The sequence below is a fragment of the Alternaria viburni genome (genome assembly GCF_023758015.1).
Source record: "Alternaria viburni strain BMP 2772 chromosome Unknown scaffold_24, whole genome shotgun sequence".
In the NCBI taxonomy this organism is placed as follows: domain Eukaryota; kingdom Fungi; phylum Ascomycota; class Dothideomycetes; order Pleosporales; family Pleosporaceae; genus Alternaria; species Alternaria viburni.
In genome coordinates, this window is record NW_026055793.1 from 221,190 (window position 1) to 245,803 (window position 24,614).

Sequence of the window (24,614 nt, forward strand, 5' to 3'; positions counted from 1 at the left end):
ATTGAAGAATCATACGTGAAACAAGCATCATAAGATCTATCTCATCCATCTAGTCTAGACTCGTCCCCACCTCATCTCTTCGCAACGATAGTACACGGCTCCGTCATGTACCAAGTCCGAAGCTTCGGCTCGCCCAGAACATTGCCACCCTGTAGTAACATTTGATCGTCGTTCTTCTTATCGTCTTCGTCTCCACCACTCATCTTGATGAATTCCGCTTCGTCAACCGTTGCACCGACTTCGTATGTACCACCACATAGTGCAACAATACCAAGCTCAGACTCCACCGTCTCTCCAGGTTGTATAACCGGCAACTTGCGCTGCAGCACACCTGTCCACGAGAAGCGCTTATCCAGATCCAGGGCGACATTATGAGGCAGACCAGCGACGTGAGGCTGTAATCTGAGTATCGGTGAGATGGGGCGTGGGCTTCGGTTGCGGACGAACGTCTTCATGGTAAGGAATTCGTCTATCGGTACCTCGAACTTTGCGCAACCGACTTGTCGCACAACTTCTTCGTCGCCCGCTGCAGGGTAGTCGGAGGCGATGGTCGTTTTGATGGCGAGATCGTCGAGTTTGATGGCCTCGACCATGCGCGGTGTGAAGCGGATGCTGCGCAATTCCAGCTCGCCGTGACGTCCATTACCATCCTCGGTCCAGGTTCCGCGCACGATCTTGAGTAGCTCTTCGCGATACCAGAAAGCTTCTCGACTCGCACGTTCGGTCTCGGGAGAGATCTTGCTCGTGCTGACGACGAATTGGCGTTGGTTGGCGGGATTGAGCGATGGTACAGCCGCATGTGGGGCTTTCAAGTAGACCTTTGGGAGGATCATGACGACTCTGCTGACATGCCCCGGTTGTATGACTTCGTTCACACTATGCGCTTCGTTCCATGAGTCGTTGGTGTAGTTGCCATCAGCCATGGGCTTTCGGGCTTGGAGCAATATCGAGAGCGGGTTTGGCCAGGAATTCCTAAGATCTAAGAGGAGCATGCAGTACTCTTCGTCGCTATCATCACTCCGCCTTTGACTGATGAAAGACCGAAGATGACCATCGGCTTTGCCAGACGACCGTGATTGCAAGGCCTCGTCATCTGAATGAGTGCGCGAGCCTGATGATGCATCGCTAGACCAGGCAATGTCGCCAGATAAGGGTACTATGTCTGGCCGCTGAAGCTGCACACTCGCATTGACGGTGATCGAGATGGGCGCGGATACCTGACGGGTGAAGAAGTGCTCCTCTACTTCCGATCTTCGCTTTCCAAGGTTGGCATAGTCGATTTGTATAGTCGCATCCGTCAGTCTTGTGCGACCGATAACCTCGATGGTGAACTGCGCCTCAGCGCCAGGCTTGATGCTCGGTGATTCCTCGGCCTCATCCTTGCACCAGCGCAGGGACGGATGATGGGCGAGCTGGACTTCTAACTCATGCAATTCGGCTGCCGGCAAGTCTTTGTTGGAAGTCGCCGCTTGTATCGCAGTAGTCGCCGTATCCTGGAAAGAGATGTGGACGAAGTCGACAGTTGTTTCAGTCGAAGTATTCTTCACTGTAACAGTAAATCGTTTACTTTCGCCTTCAAGCACCATGACGGCTGACTGCGGTAACGAAACATTGGTGATTATAATGACGGGCTGGTCTGGGATTACCGAAAACGTCAAAGACTCTGGCTTTGGCTGAGAAGTTGCTCTGCTGTCGATGGATGGTGCGATTGCCGAAGAAGGCCGGGATGTCGGTGCCCCTAGACATGCCTTGAGGCCCATGCGCTTCATTTTAGCTTCTCTCTTCGGCTTCCATGGCTCTGGGAATATGGGGAACAGCCGCTCTCGGCAGCCGATAAGCTTGACGTAGCATCCAATGATCTTCAACGATCCTGATGTCCGCGCAGTCCCTGTGATCTGAAACTTCTGAGTCCTGTAAGGGCCCAGCAGGAAGTGTTCCTCCAGCGCGACAAACTCAACACCTTCAGCAGCTATCTTCAACGACTCTACGCCAAGCTCAAACTCATATGGATTCTGCATGGCTATGACGAAGCGATAGTGCTCATTCGCAACCAAGACTGTGTTTGCAGCATTTGTTTGCGGCTTCTTCAGCCAGGCATTGTGAAGAAAAGGGCCGTCTTTTCCTTGGCTGTCCGACTTCAACTCGATCCCCTGTCTTTGAGTCAAGCGGAGAGGTTCCATTTCTTCGAGAATGAACAACCCGCGCACGAGGAAGTCATCCCAGTATTCTGTTTCTACATGTTGTAGTCCAAGCTTCTTAGCGGCAGTGACGGTTCTCGAAATGTTGGAGTAGAGTCGGATCTGCTCATCTCGGGGGAGAGAGACGAACACGTCGGTGCTATTAGGTCTCGGTGCTGTTCCGGGACCCGCCACCCGAAGCAAGAGCGCAGTGAAATGGAGGACGCCATTAAAGTCTGGTAATGCTTCGCAGAAACTCAGACACGTTCGTAATATCTCTAGCTTGAGACTCAAACTTCCGAAAGAGCGCAAAGACGATATTGCCAGTATGGTGTCAACGACGCGTTGACTAGCAATACTGTCCGATGCACTTTCGGCATTCTCATCTCTCTGACTGGGCATCCCAATATTGGGCATGTTTCCTTTCGAATTCGGTATCCCGTATATCCGGCCTAGCAAGCCTAGGAATTCCTCGATACCATTCTCGACTTCGCCTTCGCCTAGATTGAGAGCACCACTCCCGGAGCTACCGCCGCTTGCGATGTTGAGAGCCGCAAGGCCAGCAGCTGGATGTACTCCCATCTCTGCTGCACCAACCTTGCGGGCCTGTATCAAGCCGGGAACCAAAGATGTGATAAACTCCTTCATGACGATGGCTTTCTTGCGTTGTAGCCCTAAGGACGATAAAATCGAGGCAACACCAGCAAGCACTACGACGCGGTCTGTGGGGTTCATGCCCGAACTCTCTGCTGGTCCAGGTAATGCACGAAATAGCATAGACGCTATATCATTGCGCGTAGGGTGTACACTAAGCCTCGGTACCGAAAGACGTGGCTTTTGCTTGTATGGCGTATTTTGCACAAGCTGGCGCAATGCGTCATCATCTAGGAAGCCTCCGGATAAGTTGATGGCGGTCAGCAACTTGGAGAAGCGTATTACACATTCTGAAAACGCGAGCGGCGGCAAAGATTCGCCAGCGAAATTGGCCGCACGGGTGTATAGGTTCAGTATCATGTTGACCATGTCTGGAAGTATGGAGTTCAGAGCGTCCAGTGAGTTATCGTGTTTGTGAGGTTTGGCGGGAGTCGACACGTCCGAGACACTGCTTGACGGCGTGTGAGTGGGTGATTTGTTACCTCCAGACTTATCGGATGTCGGATAGCAGATTGGGGGTATCTTGATGGTCAGTAAGATGATCAGACTGACATCTTATAGGAGTTGGACTAACCTGGAAGTCCATGCCTGACCATGCAAAGAGGAGCATACAGACCATAATGTGTTCGAGAGCTTTAGCATGCCACAAATGGTCACTTAGAGCACGTGCTCTTGTCGCGGCTTCTGTGAGCTCTCGTACAGCCTCGACCCACTGGCCTGCGCACATGTACAAGGTACCGATCACGATCCCAATACGACCGCGTCCCTTGTTTCGAGCTCTTTCACCGACCCCGCCGGAACCAAAACCTGTAATCGACACGCGGTCCGCTGCGTTCTTGGTTGCGGAGCTAGGCCTGGCGGGATTGCTGTTTGTTTGGTGGAGCGTATTGGCAGCATTGATACCAGAAATTTCGTCGAAGGTTGTCGGGGGTGTGCGTGTACCTTGTGCGCTCAATGAAGCGGTCCTAGGGTCTTCGGTAGACAGGGGTCCTCCGGAACTCGATGGCAAGACAGGCATTGACGCGCGGTGACCGTCCTTCAGCGCATTTCCTACGGGTGACTCCGGTCTACTCCCACTTGGTGTTTGCGAGTTGCGACGCGAGAATTGCGAAGTAGAGTCAGATGCGGCCCAGCTTGGCGTGAGCTCCGCTGTGCCATTTTGAGAAGCGGGCGAAACTAAAGTAGGAAGTGCCTGTATGGACTTTGCCAGAGTGGTCATCTCCGCTAGCAAGGTTGCAGTCAGATCGCACATGAAAGTCTTCATTGTCGTGGTCTTTAGCTGTGATCTTGGTGGAATCAAGAGTGTCTCTTGTGGTAGGCGCGGATGTCGTGATGGGGTTGCTGAATCAAACAGCATGATGCTGTGGAGATACGCCCGAGGAAACTGTTCTCTGAGATCGTCGATACCAAATTGAATAGCATTGGCTTCATCATCGCCGGGTGGGGGTTCTTCAAATGTCGTGCTTGGGGTTCCGTCAGTCCCACGTGATGGCTGCAGCCAGGCATATTCGGACGCGTCTCCGATTCCGATGACCAGTAGAGGCTCTCTGAACTGTTCGAAAGGTGACAGTGATAGATGAGATACTGATGGCATAGAAGTCGATAAGTCATAAAGTAAAGTTCCGTCAGGCCATGCTAAAGGAGAGAACATATCTATCGTTGCCAAGATCAGCAAACATCAGAGCTGACTTGGCACATGAGGGCTCATACTCCGGTCAGGTCGCGGATCAGGGCTGATATCGCCCAGTCGAACCAGCGACTCTTGCTGCAAGAGGTCGACAAAGGCTATGAAGCGCGAGCGCTTGATGCGACCCACGGGGAGAAGCAAGGCCCTAATGCGCGCAGGCGCGATCGGGGACAGAGGATCGACTGCCATCGCAACATCTGGAAGCTGAAGACCTAGTGGCCAAAAACAATATGCTTGATCAAGAAGATGACGCTGTGCTGGCGGGTGCTTGCATGATGCGTCGAATATTCGGACGGTGAAACGGTTGGCGATCCTCAAAGCTTCGGCCTCGTGGCGGTGGCCCGAACAAAGAAGACTAAGCCGCTTTCGGTGTTGGCCCCTGCGTCAGCGCCTGCAACAACAAGTGCCACACGAAACACGACATCTCACCCACGCCCCTTCGCCTCCCACCAGGCTGCACTGTCCTCTTTGATATGTTTCCTACGTCTTGCATAGCGTGAGCATATCCGGAGTTTGTCTTTTGTTGCGTAACGTTATTCTGCGTCTGGCTGGTCCTCCTGTCTTCGCCACCGCCGCCCACGGTTCTTGCAGGCCGCCTGGTCCACGAGCACATTCTCATTACAAGCACATCCCCATTCCGGACGTATTTCACTCGGCACCGTTAGCGGGGTAGATTTAGAAGATCTCTTTACGTTTGGAAGTCTCATAATCCTGTTTGACACAGCCTTGTGCTGTCAATACCACCAACCCCGAGGTCCTAGCAAGCACATCGCCACTGTAGCTTCAGATCTCCAAAAACATTGTGCTGCACACCTTCGGAAGGCACCTTCAAGATGGCAGCGATAGATTTTGCGCGGCTGCGCAACCAAACGATGGCCGATGGCTTCGACAGCGAGGTCACGGTCAACACCCGGGCTTTGATAGACAAAGTTCTAGCGCGATACTCCAGCGAGCACACAACCTTACGAGAATTGATACAAAATGCTGCAGATGCGAAAGCAGATCAAGTCATCATCAAATTCGAGACCGACCCATCTCTTACTGTTCCTACACCTCAAGGCGCCGATGACCCCATTCTACTGAAGCACATCATTCAACATCACACCCTCAAGCGACTCGTTGTTAGCAACAATGGTCAGCCATTCACGCCCGCGGATTGGAGTCGTTTGAAAAGCATCGCGGACGGTAATCCGGACGAAACAAAGATTGGGGCTTTCGGTGTCGGATTCTACAGCGTGTTCGCCGATTGCGATGAGCCCTTCGTCGTTTCAGGAGACAGGACTATGGCGTTCTACTGGAAGGGTAATATGCTTTCAACCAAGGCCGCCCCAGTACCGGCTGAACATGAATCGAGAGACACCATTTTCATGCTGGAATACCGGCAAGCAAAAGTCGAATCTGCGTCTTACAACCCATCAAAGCTTCCGAATCTGCCCACGTTGTGTCAGTTTCTGGCCACGAGTCTCACATTCGTTGGTCTGCAAAGTATCGAGCTTCACGTGGACGACTACGTCGTTGCGTCGTTCACCAAGAAGATATCACCCCCGGAAATGGTCCGTGTGCCTAACGGACTGAGGACTGAGACCGAAGGCGGCTTGATGCGGGTGACTGATGTTACGCAACAGCACTCTCAAATTGATGCGGCCTGGATGAACGTCATTGCTACTGCTCAGATACCCCCAAAGAAAGCTGCCGACCTCGTACAACAAGAAGTTCGCAACGCAGGTACTTCATTACGGAGTTTCTTCTCAAAATTCGCATCGGCGCCTCCTCCGCCGCCCACGAAGAACGTCAAACCCGCGGCCGAGAAGACCAATACGATTGAAGAGATAGCAGGCGATTCGACTGGCACCATCTTCTTGCAAGTATGCACTGTGGTGGCAGCCACTAAAGTCTCACGAAATTTCGCTGCGGAGATTGAGCGCGCAACTAAGAAGTCACCTCCGAAGACGACCAAAATCGCTCTTTTGACTTGTCCATACCAAGATCCGTCAGCCACGCTGGCCACGGGCTCTGGCAGTTCAGCTGCGCTTGCCGACAAGATCTTTGCAGAAGTTCTTCCGACAAAATCTGGACGAATCTTTATCGGATTTCCGACTGCCCAGACGACTGGCTACCTCGCGCACATCTCTGCGCCATCTCTCATCCCGACGGTTGAGCGCGAGAATGTCGACATGAACGCTCGCTATATTTCTACCTGGAATATTGAGCTTCTGCGCGTTGCAGGGTTGGCCTGTCGCATCACCTACGCAGCAGAACTGGCAGCTTTACAGACCCAATTCGGCAAGGAACCCATAGAGACTTTGATCACGAAGACTGCTTACGTATTCAAACAATACACGGCCAAATCATCGCACCCTTCTACATCCCTCGGAGATAAGATCGACGAGGCGTTCTGGAATTGCTCGAAGGAACGATCCATCGACATCCTTTCGACCAAGGGCGTCATGTCCAGTAAGCGTGTGCGTATGCCTGCAGAAACTCTAAGTTTCCTGGGAGAAGTACCCATGGTCCCACAAGAACTCGCGAATGCAGCAGTCGACTTTATGCTCAATCTACACAATCGCGGTTTCATCACAGAGCTCACAATGCAGGATATTCGTCAAGGATTAGAATCACGAGCACTCAGCGAAGATGAGCTTTCCGAGTTTCTTAAGTGGTGTGGATCCAAGCTGGAAAGCGGCGAAATTGATGTGCCCGGCTCTCGTAGCTTGTTCGAAAACACGGTCGCTAACATCGACATTGAGCCAGAAAAGAACTCTGGCAGGATACTCGCTTTGGGCGACATTGGCACGTTCGTTAACCCAGCGCGTATCGGTGCACACCTACCTCTCCCACCGGACACTATTCCTTTCTCCTTCACCAGAGGCATGTCGATCAAACAACTGCAACTTTTCGGCTGGGTGGAATTGTCAATGGTTCGCTGGCTTCGACACATGACAACACGCCCGCAGCTAGACGATTTCACCAAAGACGAGAACCTTGCTCTCTCTGTGCTAACACTGACATCCAAGTGCTGGGAACAACTCGATGGAAATTCCAAGGAGACGGTTGTCAAGATCCTGACCCCACACACGATCCTGCCGACGAAGATGGGCATGCGACGCCCGGCGGAGTCGTACTTTCCCACTGTTAAGCTCTTTGACGATCTGCCAACCGTGACACCGTTTGCAGGCTCAAAGGAGAAGTTCCTATTGGCGCTCGGTGTTCGGAAGACCATCGATCTTCCTATGGTGTTTGATCGAATGCGCAGTCGCGACGCGCAACAGTCCGAGAAATCCGAGAAGCCGACTTGGAATCACGTTGACCTTATCCGCTACTTCGCGTCGGTCATAAACGAAATACCTGCGAAGGATCTTAGTCGTCTACAGCAGACAGCGTTCTTGCCTGGAGAAGGTACTCTAGTAAAACCTGGCGAGCAGTTCAAAGCTTCAGACCTTTATGCCCCCGACCCGGCTATTGTAGCTCTAGGCCTGACTCAGATCAAGCTGCCTTTCGAATTCAAGCCCACTACACGTGAGGGTGTATTGCTGCTGCGTCTTGGACTACGACAGTGCCCAGATTCCATCACCGTCGCAAACATACTCCATCGCGCCGGTCAAGCCAAGGATCTCCAGCTGTACATGCGTGCGATGGATTACCTGTTAACGAACTACTACAAGAATAACTACGCTGTAGAGCATCAGAAGTTCGCTGCCCTCACCCTTCCGATTTTGCCGACAGAACAGGCTCCTTTCCCGGCGTTGGTTGGTCCGTTCCAGTGCTACACCAATGAGCACGCAGCATGCCTAGGATTTCCCATTTTAAGAAGCGATCTTCGGAGTCATGCCGAGAAGCTAGGGGTTCAGCGCGATCCAAGCATAGGCCCATGTGTTCAATACCTCATGAAGACACCTCCCAAGACTAAGCTTGATGCAGAAATGCAGTTTGCCTATCTTGCTTCGCGCGGATCCGAGTTGGATCAATACAAAGGGCTCATACAGAACCTCGCGACTTCCAACATCGTACCAATCTTTCGGAAGTATTACCTTGACCCCGCTTGCAGCGGATTTGAAGACAGATCCAAGAATCAAACTGGCAAGACCGAGATGCGCATCCATCACTACGATCCACCCGAGCATGTTTTCGTGGGTCGTGACCAAGAGTACCGTGGCATCCTCGATTACGTTCACTATGGCGCGGAAGCTACAGTCTTCCTTCTCAAGGTTGGCGCAAAGCACGAGCCGACTACTCATGATCTAGCGTACCTCCTCGCAAAGAATCCTGCTCGGTTCCTCAACACCATTGGGCAAGAGAAATATCTCGATTTACTGAGAAAGCTGGCCGAACATGCTCCGAATCTGTGGAAGGATAAGGATTTGGTCAAATCACTTATAGCATCGAGGTTGCTTCTTGGCTACCGCGATATCAAAGAGGATAGTAAGAACGTCGCCGACGCAGGCGAAGACGACATTGATGATCTTGATGAGGACAACGTCCACCGCGAGTGGTCGCTCAACAAAGCTGGCGAGATCGTGATTATCGATAACGTTAACTATATGACCCGGTTCCGCGACTTCATCATCGCAGCTCCACAGGAAGAGCTTCTCGAGGAGTTCTACGCTCGATTCGGTGTCCAGAAAGTCTCGGAGCTGGTCAAGACTGACCAACGCATCGGCACAGTAGCGCGCGACCAGACACCTGCTCAAGATCTTCGACGAGACATCCTGGAGCGTGTACGTCTCTTCCTTCACGAGTATGAACGCGATGCTTCTTCAAAAGCTATCAGACATGACGCCAAGTGGCTGGGTTCTAATCTGACGGTGCAATGCGTGTCAGATATCTCCATCCGTTATTCTCTAGCGGAACGCAATGTCGCAACATCTTCACGTAAATCGGCTGTTATCATCAAGGTGCGTGGTACGGGGTACGTGCTTAGCATCACGCCGAAATACGATCTCTACGAGGTGTCAAGCGAACTAGTAAGGTTACTTGTGTCGCGGCCGAAGCGCAACGACGCGATCGCACTAGAGCGCATCTTGACTGAGCCTCTACGCCGACTCCAGCAAAAGGGTATCAATGTTGAGCGTATCCTACGAAAGAAAGAGCATGAAGCGCGTATCGCCAAGCAAGCCGAGCAGGAGCGCGAAGAAGAGGAACAGCAACGAGTTGCCGAACAAGCCAAGTCTGGTCATGTGAAGTCAGAGGACCGAGAGAACATTCCGCCTGAGACCCCCGAGAAAGGCAAGCATATGCCGGGTGCATTTGGTAGTCCAGAGGGTGGCATGGAGATCGCCAATCACGGCCGTCAACCAGAGGAGCAGGGTCTCATCAACAACTGGGCGAAGAAACTCGGCTTCAAGAACGCGCCTAGCGCACCTTCCTCTTCCTCCAAGGGTACAGATGGTCCCCAGATCAGTCGGGACATCCAAGCTACGAAATCGAACATTCAGAATGCTATCAAGGAATGTCGGCCCACTGGTATGGAGAACATCAACACCAAGCATCACCAGGACCCGACGGAACTCGACCGTGGAGGCTACTGTACTGGCGAACAATGGGAGAACCTGCACAAGGCCTTTTCGGTGCCTTTCTCTGGCCGTCACGTCGACATCTACTATGGTCGCGACGAAACTGCGCCGCTCACTGACCTGCAATCTCACCTCCAAAAATTCCTACCGCTCATCTTTGGTCTCACATCAATCTTCAGTGTCAACCCCGCGGCGGTAAATATCTTCCTCGACAAGAAGTCTAACACGGTGGCGTTCAACATGAACGGTAGTCTATTCTTCAACCTTGCTTGGTTCATCGCCCTTCACAGCGACGGATGCCAGACTAAGGAAGGAAAGCTCACAGCTCTGGACAGTTGGTTCTGCACGTACTGTCACGAGCTTGCGCATAATCTTGTGGCCGACCACAATGCGCGACATAGTTGGTACCAGCAGCAGATCATCATAGAGTATAGTCAGCAGTATCGAGCTGCACTGGAGAACTTTACACAGGGTCTTTTGATATAGACGGGGCATAGTTATTACACGGATATACAGGTAGAGCTGCGCACTTCGGAGTCTGAGTAGTATTGCATTATTATTATCTCGAAAACGGTCAGATTTTCTATTACCCTCCGATTTAGTCACTCTGTTATTGATCTATGTGATACTCATTGTCTTGTCATCGTACGCGGTGAGAGATGAGTGCGCTCACGGTGACTTGGGCATATTATTAGGTCGCAGGTGTTTCGTGCTCGATTACTCACTAACCCTCAGCAAACGGTCCACCCCGAACTCCGACGTCCCCGCCCCATCGCATCTGCGTAGAGCACTCGTGTCTCTCACCGCAGTATCACCGCAAATTCATCATCACAAACGGAGGTGAGTACCGACCGGGCGGTGTCTCTGTTGGGCTATCGTGTCTGTTTTGCAATAGAGGTGTATATAAACCTCTTCTACTGCTCCTCTACTTCTATCTTCCACTCTCTACCCACTTCTCTTCCCTTTCCCCAACAACATCAACTTCAGGTAGCCCAACAAGTTCCTACTTATCCCACTGCCTCAATACTTACTCGAAAACAGCAAAAATGAAGTTCACCACCCTCTGCCTCGCCGCCCTAGGCTTCATCGGCCTCGCCATGAGCCAAGGCAGCGAGACAACCCTAACAACAAGGCCATGCAACAACCCCAAGTACTGCACTACAGTACGCACTCCACCAGCCCGCTCCAACGCCTACACCTCCAAGGAAACCACCGACTCCACTGAGCTCACCAGAACCATCACCGCGCACCGCCGCCAGCTCACCGTAGTCGAATCCCACACCCGAGCCAGCGTCCACACCTCCAAGTCCATCAAGACGCACAAGCCGCCCAAGCCCTCCAAGACCAAGACCTCTGGGGACTCCGAGATTTCCAAGCCCTCTGAAGGTTTCTCGGACTCCGTCCGCCCGACCCGCGTCTCTGTCACCGCTCAGCGTCGCCAGGCCCTGCCGACTACGGCGACTTGCACTGAGATCACCTCTTGGGACTCCAAGACCTATGCGACTGCGATCTCTACGCATATCCAATGCGGACCGGATAAGTCTAAGCCTACTTGCTCTACATCGTATGAGTGCGGTTGCCACTCCTCTGCCTTTACGCGGGACGATAATCCTGACATACACTTCTGCTGGCCCATGGCGACTAGCACTATCTTCCCCCCGGACTACGGTGGTGGACGGTCTCAGAGGTGGGTCGCAAGGCAGGCGAGGGCGACTCATGCGCCTAGAGCAGCGTCTGAGGATCTCGGTGGGCGGTCTCAGCGTCTTGTTGCGAGGCAGGCGGCGCCGACATCGACATGTTCTCCAGGTCATGTTGGAAGCGACTGCAGCGTTGTCGTCTCACCGCCTAAACCTACGAAGTCTTGTCCTCCGGGTTGGGTTGGACCTGATTGCCCTTTCGCAAGTCATGTATCAAGCACCCCGACGGCGACGGCTACCAAGGATATCTACGCTCGTCAAGAGGCTGAAGTGGGTGGTAAGCCAGTCTACGTTGTTACGGTCACCCATGTCAAGCGTGTGACTGCCCGTCAAGAGGCTGGACCGACTGATCTTGTCGAGGTCATGACGAACACGAACACTAAAGAAGCTGGACCAGTTGACCCGATCGTTGTCATCACTGTCACTAAAACCCACGATGTCAACGAACGTCAAGAGGCTGAGCCGACTGACCCAGTCTACGTCGTCACGGTCACCGACACCCTCGCTACCACCGCCCATGAAGAAGCTGAGCCGACTGACCCCATCTACGTCGTCACAGTCACCGACACCAACACTGTCAACCCAAGTCAAGAAGCTGAACCAACAGACCCAGTCTACGTCGTCACCGCCACCGACACCCCCGCTACCACCACCCATCAAGAACCCGACCCAACAAACCCAATCTACGTCGTCACAGTCACCAACACCCTCACCAACACCGTCGACATCAATGCCCGTCACATACCCGACGAGATTTCCGCTTCCCTTCCTCCTGCAGTAACGGCAGCGGATTATGGTTGCCCACCGGGTACTTGCGGACCTGCTTGTCGTTCTGGTCACTACTGCAATAAATTGTTTGGTCGTGTCGCTGCTGTGGAAGATGGTGTTTCGAAGGAGCCGGCGGCTTCGGAAGAACCTGTGCCTACGAGGGGGGGTTAGGCTGGTGTGGTGGTGGTTTTACGGTGGGGAGGTGTGAGGAAGGTGTTATGAAAGGGGGGGAGGTATGAGGATCTTGAGGATGTGATCGAAAGGAGTGGTATGGTGGTATGAGGAAACAGCGTGAAAACGGTGGAGTGACGTCTTTGTTAGTGTAGCTACTCACCTCTAGCACCAAAACTCGAAGATAACAGCTTATCCACCTGTTTTGCTCCTTCTCTCTTCCACATTCTCAATCATTTATCTGTTCCTACTCCGCTTCTCACACCCCAAACCCCTCCAAACCCGCCTCCGTACTCTCAATCACAGCCGGATACACCACACCCCCCTGCCTCCTAACCTGATCCATAACCCGCATAACCACCTCCGTCTCCTCCAACCCCATAACCTCACTCTCCAACTTCCCATCCCGGATACACCTTGCACACTCGTCTGCTTCCCAGAACATGCCGTGACCTCCCCCAGGTATCTCTCTGTATTTATCAACGACTTCGTACTCAAAGTCCGCCAGTTTCCCACGTTTCTCATTCGCAGCAGGCGTGAGCGTATATGTGCGCGGTTTCGGCGCATAGTCAACGGTCAAATCGCCCAACGTCCCTTGTATCCTCACCGCATCACCCCCCGGATTGGGATGCTCAGCGTTGGGCGTCGTAGCAACAACAATACTCGTCCCCGCCACGCCCTGCGCCCCCGACCCCGGAAAACTTAACAGCACAGTCGTCGTCTCATCAACGCCCGTCGCACACTTACTCACCGCCGAACTCACAACCGGCTCTTGCCTCTTCCCGTCCGGTTGGCAATGCCACAACGCCATAACCACCCACGTTAAACTATAAATCCCCAGATCCAGTAACGCGCCGCCTGCGAGCTTGGGATTCACCATCCTATGCTGCGTGCCAAACTCCTTGTTCACATCGTTCCAGAAACTGAAGTCGGCGAATACACGCTTTATATCGCCCAACTTCCCTTCTTTAATGATGGAGCAGACTTCGCGGGAGAGGGGGAAGAATCGCGTCCACACGGCTTCCATCATGAACTTCCCCTTCTCTTTCGCTAATTTCCTCAGTTCCTGGCATTGAGCTGCGTTGACGGTGATGGGTTTCTCAATCAGCACATGTTTTCCGGCGTTGAGACAGAGGCGGGCGTGGTGGTAGTGGTGGGAATGGGGGGTGGCGATGTAGATGATGTCGATATTTGGGTCGGAGACGAGGGCGGTGTAGGAGCCGTAGGCGCGTGCGCTGGGGGGTGCGCCGACGGATGTGAGAAATTCGGCGGCACGGCTTGCCGACGTGGAAGATGCTGCCGCGGCGACGGCATGGCGAATATCGGTTACATCGCGGGTTTGGGGATCGATGAGGAGGTCTTTTGTGAATGCTGTGGGGTGTTAAGATGGGCGGATCGCTAGACATTAAAGATCTTACTTGTTGCTATGCCTCCCGTCGCTACGATCAATTAGCCTCCTCTCATCTATATACGAACTCAATTGTGCATACCCAAGATACCCCACCTCAGCGTAAACGGCTCCGAGCTCATCTTGCCGAATGCGTTTATATCAATGACGAGATGCAGGGAGAGGACAAAGTTGAATTGATGGGCACCCTAGTTGTATTTCTACTTCCATCGCTATTTATACAGCCCCATCCTACATGTCTCATGCGCCCTAGGGCACATTCATGCTGCAGGTACATGTGCAACATGCCATGATAGGGCGTTGACAACCTCTCAATTAGAGTACCCCGCAGCGGGCGGTTGCATGTCAGAGGGCCTGATGACGCGAAAAGCGGAGAGACGGGATGCTATCCGCCTTTTCTTTCGATAACACCGCTAAATCAGATAATGGGAAAGATCTTTTTGGTCATTCTATAGCCCGTGGAGATGCCTGTTCCTCCACATACGACCATAGGACAATAAGAATTAGGCTTCCCGTCCGCTCAGCCATATACAAGCATTGTACCAGCAGATTAGTAGTTAGGTAGGTAACCACTAGCGAATCCCCGCTGTTGTATGTTTTTGCTAAAAAGTCTGTTTTTTGCATCAACATATTGTGGGCGCATACTTGTTAAATTGCTGTACACTATAAGCATAACATTCTAATTTAATACTAGTAATGCGTGGAATTCCGGGTATATACATTTTAAAGCCTTGTAGTCCCTCTACGTACCGTGAAAACAATGCTCTAGCAAGTGCTCGTGACCTAATACGACTCTCCATCGTCCTCTATAGTGTCGACCTTCTTTTACGGGTCGCGTCTTAACCCGATATACAGCTGCGACTGCGACCGCGACTATTTCCGAGATGTACTAGTTCGAGGGACGCCCTAGACCTTGCGCATGGCAAGCTTCTTGCGTGCCTGGATCGTGTAGGCGTACAGCGCATCCTTGAAGGCGAAGAGGAAGGCGGCGGTAATGACACTCTGGGTGACCTTGGGTCCGATACCTAGGATTGGTTAGCACGTTGGCTTTCCTCTTTCAACTCGTTCTCCACATACCTCCGTACAGCCCAGTGTATCCCTCCTCCCTGATGATGCGCCTGAAGGTGGTCAACATGTCCTCCCTCGGTCCATCCCTGCCCGCAACGTGCATCCTGCTCTTGACAGTGATGTACGGGTAGGTGATGCTGGTAGCCAACAGCTTGCCCAGCGCACCAAGGTAGAACGCATCCTTGGGCGTGACCCTCCTCCGCTTCTCCAGCATCTGCTTCAGCTGCTCGAAGACGGTGTATTGCAGAATGGGGTTGATGACCAAGACCAACGCCGGCATGACACCAGCGAACAGGCGCGCGGGACCCTCGTCGCGCACGAGGGCGAAGAGCGTGCCAAGCGTCGATGGCGCTTTCTGTGCGGGGGTAGGCGCGCCCGGGAGCGACTCGTCGGAGGCTTCGGATTTGCGCGTCGTCATGCGCGTGTTGACGACCCAGATGGGGTTGGTCATGAGGACGGTTGCGCTGCCGGCCAGGGCGCCTGCCATCATGGACTCGACTGTGGTGAGCTTGGAGGAGGCGCGACCGGCTTTGAGCGCAGCCTTCTCGAAGAAGGAGCGGGTCCATTCGTACCCTGATGCCGTCAGTACTTTGCGGTATCGCTTAGACGTGTATTGGCGTACAGTAGTAGTAGACGAAGTTTGTGACGCTGATGCCGAAGAGGGCAGAGTCGAGACCGGCGTAGAGGCCGGCGACACCCTCGCGCTTGATAATGCGGCGCGCGGCATTGAGCGTCGATGATTGCGCGCGCTTGGATTCGACCTGGGCGCGGGTAGAGAGGGTGATGAGCGGGTAGCTGGGGGTTGTTAGCAGCCCGCATCGCATTGTCGCGATGGCGCATACGTCAGGGCCATGGACAGCAGTCCTCCACCAGCGCCAGCCAGCGCATGCGCAACATTGTCGCTCTGCTGAGCCGCCGTGCTCTGGGGCACCGACGAAGTCGACTCGATGAGCTTCTCCTGCGCCTTTTCCTGTGTTTGAGACATGGCCGAGTGCAGAGTTTAGTCGCGCGGGAGCTGAAGAGGGGAAGCGGGCGGTTGTCGCGACGGGAGGAAGGAGCAGCCGGTAAGCCGATGGGATTGGGAAGGTTAGGATAAACAGTGAAGGAAAGGGTATCAAAAGGGAAGCAGCTTCAAGTCTCGTCGGATGGTCTTCGTCTCCGCATTTGAGCTGCGGCTCCGGCTGGCTTGTGAACGTCACCAAGCATTTCCGGGGTAAGACGTACAACCGAGGCAACAACTTCCCCCGATCTAGTCGCATGCGGTAATCCTCTCCAAACTACCAACATGTGCAATCTTTTCGCCTCATGCACTGCACAACAAACATGTAATCATTACTCTTGATCGGTCGTTGCTACTGGATTATTCTGCAACTACCTCCCGTATATCCTCCTCTCTGCTACCCGAAACGGTACATAGAGCACCGCTGCCAGCACAACTGCTACCTCCAACCCGATGTCGCCCGTAGTCTCCGCGATGGGTCCTGTCCACCAAATCTGTCCCATACACGGGATGATGAGGCCAAAGGAGAGCAGGAACGCGCCAATTGCCGCGAAACCGGGTGGCAGCTTGCTCGGCTCGTCCCACGCCTCTTCATCCTCGGTATAGGCCATGAAGCTGCTGCGTCGGAACAGCACGTGTTCGGTGATAGCAATGCCAATGAAGGCCGCACTCCAGTACCCGATGACGCCGATGAAGTTCTCGAGGTTCAGGAAGAAGCTACTGGATGCCTCGACAGCAACGCCAATTACAATTCCAGTGATGACGATGCTGAAGAAGATGCGCGGGATGCGGAAGAGCCAGGGAAGGAGCATCTGCAGGTTCAGTGTTACGCTGTACATTGTCGCCGACAGATTACCCAACATGCTAAAGGCAAGCACGACTGTGACGAAGCGACCAAACCCGCCAGCTGGTTGAAGCATAGCTGCGAGGACACCGCTCGCTGCGTTGACGTCGTACCCAGCCTGCCATGAGGCAATGTTTGGCGTCGCACCTCCCATCGCTGCACCGAGCGTCATCAGCAGGATCGTAGGCAGCGCAAGTCCGGTGTAGGTGTAGAGCGCGATCCGGAAGGGAGGAGCCTTGGGATGCATGTACGTCGAGAAGTCGCTCGCAAGTGCAGCCCATGGAAGCATGAAGCTCGCCACGAGACCGCCAAACGAGAGGATCTGTGACGCTGTAGCAGCAGGTGCTGAAACTTGCTGGCTGAGACTGCTACCCCCGCATCCTGCCGCAATAATGAGTGCGGCCAATGCTGGGATCCATGCCCATCGCTCGTAGTGATGCAATACTCCGAAGCCGCAAAAGGAGATGACCAGCGACAATATGGCGATGATGACGATACCCACCGTGGCGTTGATGGTCGCTCCCTCCTGCACCGCCGACAGTGCCATACCACCAATGACGCTGTCGACAACGCAGAAGCCCGTCAGCGTTGCAAGGTTAAGCAGTATCAACAGCGAGACAAAGTACTTCCCGAAGGAAAACCTCGCCTGGACCAGCTGTCGCATACCTGTCTTCGGCCCCCACGTACACATGTACGCCACCGGCACCGTCGACACGAGGGTAAAGAAAAGAATAACCAGCGCCGCGTCCCTCAGACTAAGAGCAAAAGACATTGTGCCCACCATGCCAAAAGTCACACTGCATACCCGTTAGCCATCATGCAAGGCCACCACTCCCCAATTGACCACTTACGGCAACGGATTACAACTCATGCAAAACCAAAGCGTGAAGATCTTTGAATACTGCGTCTCTGTCCTATCCTCATACGGCACAGGCGTACACCCTCTGAGCTCAACATCACCTTTCTTTTCCAGAAAACTCAGCACCCCTCTCCACCCTCCAACTCTTTCGTGCTTGCCCACCGTGACATCGCCATGTTGCTGCTCCACTCCCGCGACTTCCCCAACCGAGAGATTGGGCCGCTTGATGTCTTCCTGTTCCCGCGAAGGAGCACCACTCCCCACCCTGCTACTGCCTACACCTCCATTCGGGGCGTCTGCCATCTCTTTTCCCGGACCCGTGGTCTCTTGGCTCGCAGCAACCGTTTTCGCCGCTCCACCCCGAGATATTGCGCGTGTAAAGGTTTGTCAGTCGTGCGTAAGGGACCCGAGATGATGGTACAGACGCCGTTGACGACCCACTCGCTATGTCCGTCTACGGCTTGCAATGCGAAGTAATAGTGTGAAACTGCTCAGTCGTGTGATGCGATAAGGCCCCGGCGCGACTATATACCTGAATCATTTGCTCCACCCTGTGCAACGTCGTTATGACTCTTTGCTTACCCCATAGTGGCGGACTTGCGACTATCGCGAACAGAGATTTTTTGCAAACACAACATTTCTGGTTCGCGCATCCTGTGCCCGGCAAGGCTAGACGCGCACCCGTTCGGCACCGAGCGCTGCAAAATCGTTTCAATGCACGAATGCACGCATCCCACAACAAAGGGTCCATGACGATCTGGCCCACCTCGCGCGCTGCTAAGCCGACAACCGCATGATAGCCGTCTAATAACCGCGCCTTTGACTGTGTGCAGCTGTAGCTTCAGGATGCTACTCCGACCATGACGGAGGTGGATGTGCGATGCGTATGCCGTGGTGTGCATGAGGTTTTGTCGGCTGCATGCTTGCTGCGCTGCGCAATGGCCTGATTATAGACGCGCTTGCCGACTTCTCGCCGGTCTGCCGGACCTTCCCCACGGTCTTGACCGAGATGGGCGACACTCGTCCAACCACACTGCGTGCGGTGCTTGATACTCCGACGAGGGCGTGTAGCGTCCTCGGGGAGAGTGATGTTAGTTATCATGGGCGTTGAGCGCTGCGGCGTCGCCTTGCATGAGGCTGTCCCTCTTCGCTCATCTCCTTCTGCTGCGCTCATATTTGGAATCTGGTTATGGCTGCCGACGAAGAGAACAAGCGTGAACCTATACCGGTCGACGAGGCTGCTGTTGCACCTGAGCTGCCGGTTGAAGGTGAAGTCGAAGTCCCATATAGTATTTATACCAGCAAAGAGAAATGGCTCATCGTAGCCATGGTCGCGTTGGCGGGGTTCTATAGGTACATTCTTTCCTTTCATCTCATCTCATCTCATCTCAAGATACACACATAGAAAAATAACTAACACCACCACAGCCCCCTCCCCGCAAACATCTACTTCCCAGCAATCCCAACCCTCGCCCGCGCCTTCAACCAAACCTCCGAAGCCATCAACCAAACCGTCACCGTCTACCTAGTCTTCCAAGGAATCAGCCCTATGCTATGGGGCCCCATCAGTGACCGCTACGGCCGCCGCCTCGTCTACCTGGTATGTCTTAGCATCCTCGTCGCCTCGTCCATCGGCCTAGCCCTCTGTCCAACCAGCCACTTCTGGCTGCTCCTCTTCCTGCGCTGCTTCCAGTCCGGCGGCAGCGCCAGCACCATCGCCCTTGGCGCCGGCGTCATAGGCGATATATCCACGAGCCGCGAACGAGGCGGCTACTTTGGCATGTTCAACCTCGGTCCTATGCTCGCTCCGTGTATTGCACCTGCGATTGGAGGCGCGCTCTCGCAGGGCTTGGGCTGGCGATCCATCTTCTGGTCCATCGTCATCATGGTAGCGGTTTGTCTGCTGTGCATCGCGCTTTTCCTGCCCGAGACCCTGAGGAGCATCGCGGGTAATGGCAGTATCCCTGTGCCCCGCCTCCAACGCGCTATCCTGCCTATCGTCGGCCAAAAAGCAACGAAAGAAGCCTTCGACCCGGATTCCCGCGCTAAGGCCAAGCACTCTGTTAATCCCTTTGTCCTCTTTACGTACCCTGATGTCATCGTCCTGCTCACTTTTACCGGGCTGGTCTACGCTGTCAATTACACAATCACCGCCACCATTTCTTCGGCTTTTGCAAAGATATACCCGGAGCTGTCGGAGACGGTGCTGGGGCTTTGCTACCTTCCCGTCGGCGCGGGCATGATTCTAGGTTCTACGATGACGGGCAAGATGCTGGATTGGGAGTACAGACGTATTAAAGAGCGGTGTGGTGATAACTTCACCATCGAACACGCCCGGTTACGCATAATGCCCTTCTACCTCTCCCTCTTCATCGTCTGCGTCATTGCTTGGGGTTGGACGATACAGGCTAAAGCTCATATCGCTGTTCCACTCATTCTTGGCGTTATGCTGGGCTGGACGTCGATTGGTATTCTCAACACCACCATGACACTCAACATCGATATTCTGCAATCGCGTAGTTCAGGAGCGACGGCGTGCACGAATTTGGTACGCTGCTCGCTGGCTGCGATTCTGGTGTCTATCATCGATCGCATGGCGAGTGCGTGGGGCGATGGCTGGACGTATACGTTTTGGGGCGGCATATGTTGTTTGTTGATGCCGCTTATGTTGCTGGAGATCAAGATGGGGCCGGTGTGGCGGAGGAGGCGTGAAGCTAAGGAGTTGGAGGCGGAGAAGGCATGATTTGGTTGTTGGGAAGGGAAAGGAAGAGGTTGTGAGTAACGGTCTTTCGTTGGAGAAAAGCATTATACCCTTTTGTTGTTAGTTTAGCATAGCGTCGCATAGTTTTGCATTAAAATCGCATTGCATTGCAGATCTACGAGCGTTCCGATATATGTTTGATACGCGCACCAAAGCACATCCAAATGCGCTTCAACGCTTTTATTAGAAGCAGAGGTCATGAGAAGAAGGTAGTCATTTAGACTACCTACTAAACCCGCTGCCAATGTTCAACCCCCGAAGCTCTTTCTCGTGCCCACTTCTCCCTATCAGCATCCGTCTTCTTAATCTCAATGGAGCAACGACACCAAATCAGGAAAGTCCAGTAGAATGTTCCTCAAAGGATGCGCAACCACTCCATTCGTGCCCGTGACTTCTGCGAGCCGACCTCGGGCGTAGTGATATTCGGGCCATCGGTGACCATTAGTATCGACATGCAATTCTTCCCCATTAACTCGAACATTCTCCGAGCTAGGCTTGATGATGAGAACCCGTAGATTAGATCCTCGGTCAGCCATGTATCGGAGGATCTTGTTCGCAAAGTGTTGCATGAGTACTTGACAGAGGTAGACTTGTGCCCTCACAGGTGCCGATTCGCTGGCATCATCATCCTCGTCAAACTTGACCGTAGGGGGGTTGAGAACGCGAAACGCTTCGAGTACGGGGTGTGTGGAGATCACGGCCTGGGATTTGTTAGCGAATACGACTTATGTGATGGGGCCTGAGGCGTACCAGCATATCCGCGAATTCTCCTTCTGGGTAAAATCCAGTTCCAAGCTCGGTGATCGCACCCAGATGCACAGCCGGCATGTTAACCGCCAAATACACTAGACGAGTACAAGCCCGTAGTATAGTCGTCATATCTGTGACAGTGAAATAACTGCCGATTGGTGATTCTCCAGAACCTAGCATAAGAGTTTCGAGCGTCTGGCAATGGGCCAAGATGTATTCTTTGGCAACGAAACCATGTCGGGAGAGATCCAGCTGTAGACACAGGAGCTTAGGGGAGACCTTGAGCAACGATTCTATGGCCTTGACTGAGTTTTCTGGCTGTTCGAGTTGGCATGGAAGAACGATATAGAGACAATCCAACTTGCCAATGCCGGAAGTATAATACGAAGAGAATGACTCTACGAAGGGTACGATATGGTCGCACCCGCTTATCTGTAGACAAGACAGCTTGGAGAGATCAAAACCCTTTGATATTGCTCGGTCTCCCGTTTCTCCCAATCTTAATCCGAAAAGTCGTAGGCTTGAGAGATTTGAGAAAAGTGGAATCTCTTTTGCATGGCGAAGTATTCCGCACAGGGAGGAAACCTCGGTCCCAGTATCCTGCATTGGATATAGATCTAGAACATCTATCTTTGGATGATTCTCGGAGATAGATTTGAAGCCCTCGAAAAGACGTTCTTCCGGTGAGCTACGGGTTGCTATGTACAACTCAATGGACTTAACATCGGGTAATGATGAAGTCATCCACGTGTGGTGTTCTTCGGAGTCAAACTCAGACGATACGCGTTGCCCGAGTGTGGTGAAAGGAGTCAAAACTTCCAGGGTTTCGATTTTTCGTTGAGTTTGCAAGAGAATTTGTAGCGTGAGCGTGCTGAATGGGCAACGACACTCGAAACTTCGAACGCGATCCCGTGGGATGGCTGTTAGTATCAGTCGCAAGCGGTCTTCTAATTCAGATGAGCTGATTGTGTCGGAAACTCCCAGTTCTCGAACGTGGCTGGCAATCTTTGAATCCGGATGTATCAGTGTCGCAAGAAGTCGAGGAGTGACATTGCGGAAGTCCGTCTCCAATCGTTCCCACATCATGGGTGCCATGAGGACTCTGCATGCGCGGTTAACCAGACAGACGCTACTCTGGTCAGGCTTTGATCGAATCTGCTTGAGCTTTTAGCTGTTTTCATGTATGGGGCGGTCGCTGCCACTTACGAAGGCGAACACATTACCGACCATTTCGGGCGGCAGGTCGGCGAAGGTCGCATGCGCCATGTTGAGTGTGTAAACGGGGACAAGCTGCGCAACTGCGTTGTCGTGAATAAGTTTAGGAAGGAACTAGCCATCGGGGTGAGAGCAATCGAGGTAAAGGCGCGTGGCTCGTGCGGTGTTTGCTCATGCCCATGTGCAACGCCAAGACCTGTGGACGCGATCAGGGTCCATCACGGCAGGTGGGCACAAGAAGGAGCGTAATGTCACTCAGCCCTGTCTAAATCCGAGTGTAAGCCTCAGCCTGGAGGTATACACTGCGCCCTCTCTCTTATGGATCTATCATCAGTACCATCAGCGCAGTGCCTCTGTGCGCCATACTGGATGAGCAAAGTCGTCATCCACCGAGTGAGTAATCTTTAGGCTCACACTCAGTATTTGCACAGTGGTTCTTGTCGTGCCTGATAGTGCCTTCCCCAACATGTTGTGATGACAGTCTTCGCGGGCAGTGCCCCGTCGCACCTTCCAGCCGCATATCTCACCTTTGCTGGCACCTCACATTCTCTCAAGCCTCACTCTCTACTTTACCATATCCACTCCTGCTCACGTTGGTAACATGGCGCTGAAACGACAACAGGCGACACGGCTGCCTTCTCTAACTTGCACTGTCTTCGTCGCATCTGCTGCGTGGAAATAGGCGTACATATATATTGCGCTTTCGGGAAATGGAGGTTTGTCGGGCGCTTCATTTTCTGGAAGATTGCTCAAAAACTGGCACGTGACAGGGCACGTCGGCGTCGGCGTGTGATGACGTTTGAAGGCCCTATTTAACCGTCAGCATAGGTAATCTACCCTGCCCACGCCCCACCATGTTGGAATAGTGTTCTTTTCCACTTCCTCCTACCACCTCACACCAGATAAATGCTAGACTAGTTTGTAGACTGCGTTGAGTTGAAAACTTGCAAAATAGTAACATCAACGTAGACTCCAATGTGTTCAGCTTTTTCTCAGGGTCCAAGGTTGACGTGCTACCATGCCTTTCGACCAAGTCGAGTTTATCACACTTTTGACCGACTACTACGAGTTTTGCAATCGAGTCTTCTGGGATAATTCTGCCGTGTCCCCAGCCCCCGACAATGGCTGGCCATCCATCACACAATCCACCATGGCCAACCTGAACAAGACTGATGCAGTCATCGACTTGCTCCGCCACATGCCTTTTGTAGACTTTATTGAGCCAGACAAAGCCTACGGCAAGCACGTCATCATGAAGAACACTCGCATTCAGGACTACCGCAGCGATGCGATGCAGAAACGGATCCGGGACGGCGATCTTGAATACTACGTTGAGCCTATAGGCGATCCGTTACCGCCGTCATGTATCTCCTTCGGTAACAGCAATGGGCGTAATGGCTACAATCTCATCATCAACACGGCTGATGGCTATGTCTACTGGGGGGAACCTTGCGGCCTGCCCGACGAGCCAGCGCCAGAGCTCAATGCCGTGGTGCAAGAGCGCTACGCCGGGGACGAGAACGAGCGTTGGCGGGGGGGCTTCAACGTCTATCGCCCACGCGAGTTCTTTGCGGTCTGCAAGCAACGGTTCCGCGAGCTGCGCTGGATCGGTGTCCAGACGGATATCGTTGAGGCGGTACCGATGTACTGGGAGCTTGATGACGCGGACCACGAGTTCAAGTCGCTTTTGCGCAAGATGAGAAGAGCTGGGTGGCCGGGAGACGGGCAAGAACGGGACTGGGACCGAGAGGCATTTCAAGCGGCGCTCGAGGTGTATAGCGATGAAGAAGACGAAGATCCCGTACAGGCGGCGACAGAAGCGCTAGATGGCACTTGCGTTCATTAGATATTTGGCGTTAATATGGAGGGGTGAAAAGACTGTGCAAGCCAAGAGTGTTCACATACTTCATCCGGAGATCCAACTGCTCTCATCACTACACGGCGCGACATCGGGAGTTATGACCGACACTAAGGAGCATGAAGTCTTCGAGTACCTCATAAAACGAGCCTTTGCCGTCGATTCGCCTTTCGCATTCAATATTCTC

General features: G+C 53.3%; 8 protein-coding genes across 8 annotated transcripts; 4 read left to right on the plus strand and 4 right to left on the minus strand.

Moving 5' to 3' along the window:
- Window positions 1-5,390: 5,390 nt before the first annotated feature.
- J4E79_009305 (uncharacterized protein) lies at window positions 5,391-10,514 on the plus strand (the record flags this gene model as incomplete). The annotated part of the gene is made up of 1 exon (XM_049358153.1): window positions 5,391-10,514. One exon carries the CDS (start codon window positions 5,391-5,393, stop codon window positions 10,512-10,514), a length of 5,124 nt encoding a protein of 1,707 aa, XP_049207369.1.
- A 560-nt stretch (window positions 10,515-11,074) lies between these two features.
- Window positions 11,075-12,664, plus strand: J4E79_009306 (uncharacterized protein; the record flags this gene model as incomplete). The annotated part of the gene is made up of 1 exon (XM_049358154.1): window positions 11,075-12,664. The coding sequence occupies one exon, from the start codon at window positions 11,075-11,077 to the stop codon at window positions 12,662-12,664; it is 1,590 nt and encodes a 529-aa protein (XP_049207370.1).
- A 259-nt stretch (window positions 12,665-12,923) lies between these two features.
- Window positions 12,924-14,194, minus strand: J4E79_009307 (uncharacterized protein; the record flags this gene model as incomplete). Its single annotated transcript, XM_049358155.1, has 2 exons — window positions 12,924-14,035; window positions 14,155-14,194. The coding sequence occupies 2 exons, from the start codon at window positions 14,192-14,194 to the stop codon at window positions 12,924-12,926; spliced, it is 1,152 nt and encodes a 383-aa protein (XP_049207371.1).
- Window positions 14,195-14,978: 784 nt separating this feature from the next.
- Window positions 14,979-16,125, minus strand: J4E79_009308 (uncharacterized protein; the record flags this gene model as incomplete). Its single annotated transcript, XM_049358156.1, has 4 exons — window positions 14,979-15,097; window positions 15,150-15,713; window positions 15,763-15,935; window positions 15,983-16,125. 4 exons carry the CDS (start codon window positions 16,123-16,125, stop codon window positions 14,979-14,981), a joined length of 999 nt encoding a protein of 332 aa, XP_049207372.1.
- A 386-nt stretch (window positions 16,126-16,511) lies between these two features.
- Window positions 16,512-18,146, minus strand: J4E79_009309 (uncharacterized protein; the record flags this gene model as incomplete). Its single annotated transcript, XM_049358157.1, has 2 exons — window positions 16,512-17,781; window positions 17,836-18,146. 2 exons carry the CDS (start codon window positions 18,144-18,146, stop codon window positions 16,512-16,514), a joined length of 1,581 nt encoding a protein of 526 aa, XP_049207373.1.
- An 886-nt stretch (window positions 18,147-19,032) lies between these two features.
- On the plus strand, window positions 19,033-20,586 carry J4E79_009310 (uncharacterized protein; the record flags this gene model as incomplete). The annotated part of the gene is made up of 2 exons (XM_049358158.1): window positions 19,033-19,196; window positions 19,272-20,586. The coding sequence occupies 2 exons, from the start codon at window positions 19,033-19,035 to the stop codon at window positions 20,584-20,586; spliced, it is 1,479 nt and encodes a 492-aa protein (XP_049207374.1).
- Window positions 20,587-20,912: 326 nt separating this feature from the next.
- Window positions 20,913-21,432, minus strand: J4E79_009311 (uncharacterized protein; the record flags this gene model as incomplete). The annotated part of the gene is made up of 2 exons (XM_049358159.1): window positions 20,913-21,305; window positions 21,355-21,432. 2 exons carry the CDS (start codon window positions 21,430-21,432, stop codon window positions 20,913-20,915), a joined length of 471 nt encoding a protein of 156 aa, XP_049207375.1.
- Window positions 21,433-23,719: 2,287 nt separating this feature from the next.
- J4E79_009312 (uncharacterized protein) lies at window positions 23,720-24,415 on the plus strand (the record flags this gene model as incomplete). The annotated part of the gene is made up of 1 exon (XM_049358160.1): window positions 23,720-24,415. One exon carries the CDS (start codon window positions 23,720-23,722, stop codon window positions 24,413-24,415), a length of 696 nt encoding a protein of 231 aa, XP_049207376.1.
- Window positions 24,416-24,614: the final 199 nt, after the last annotated feature.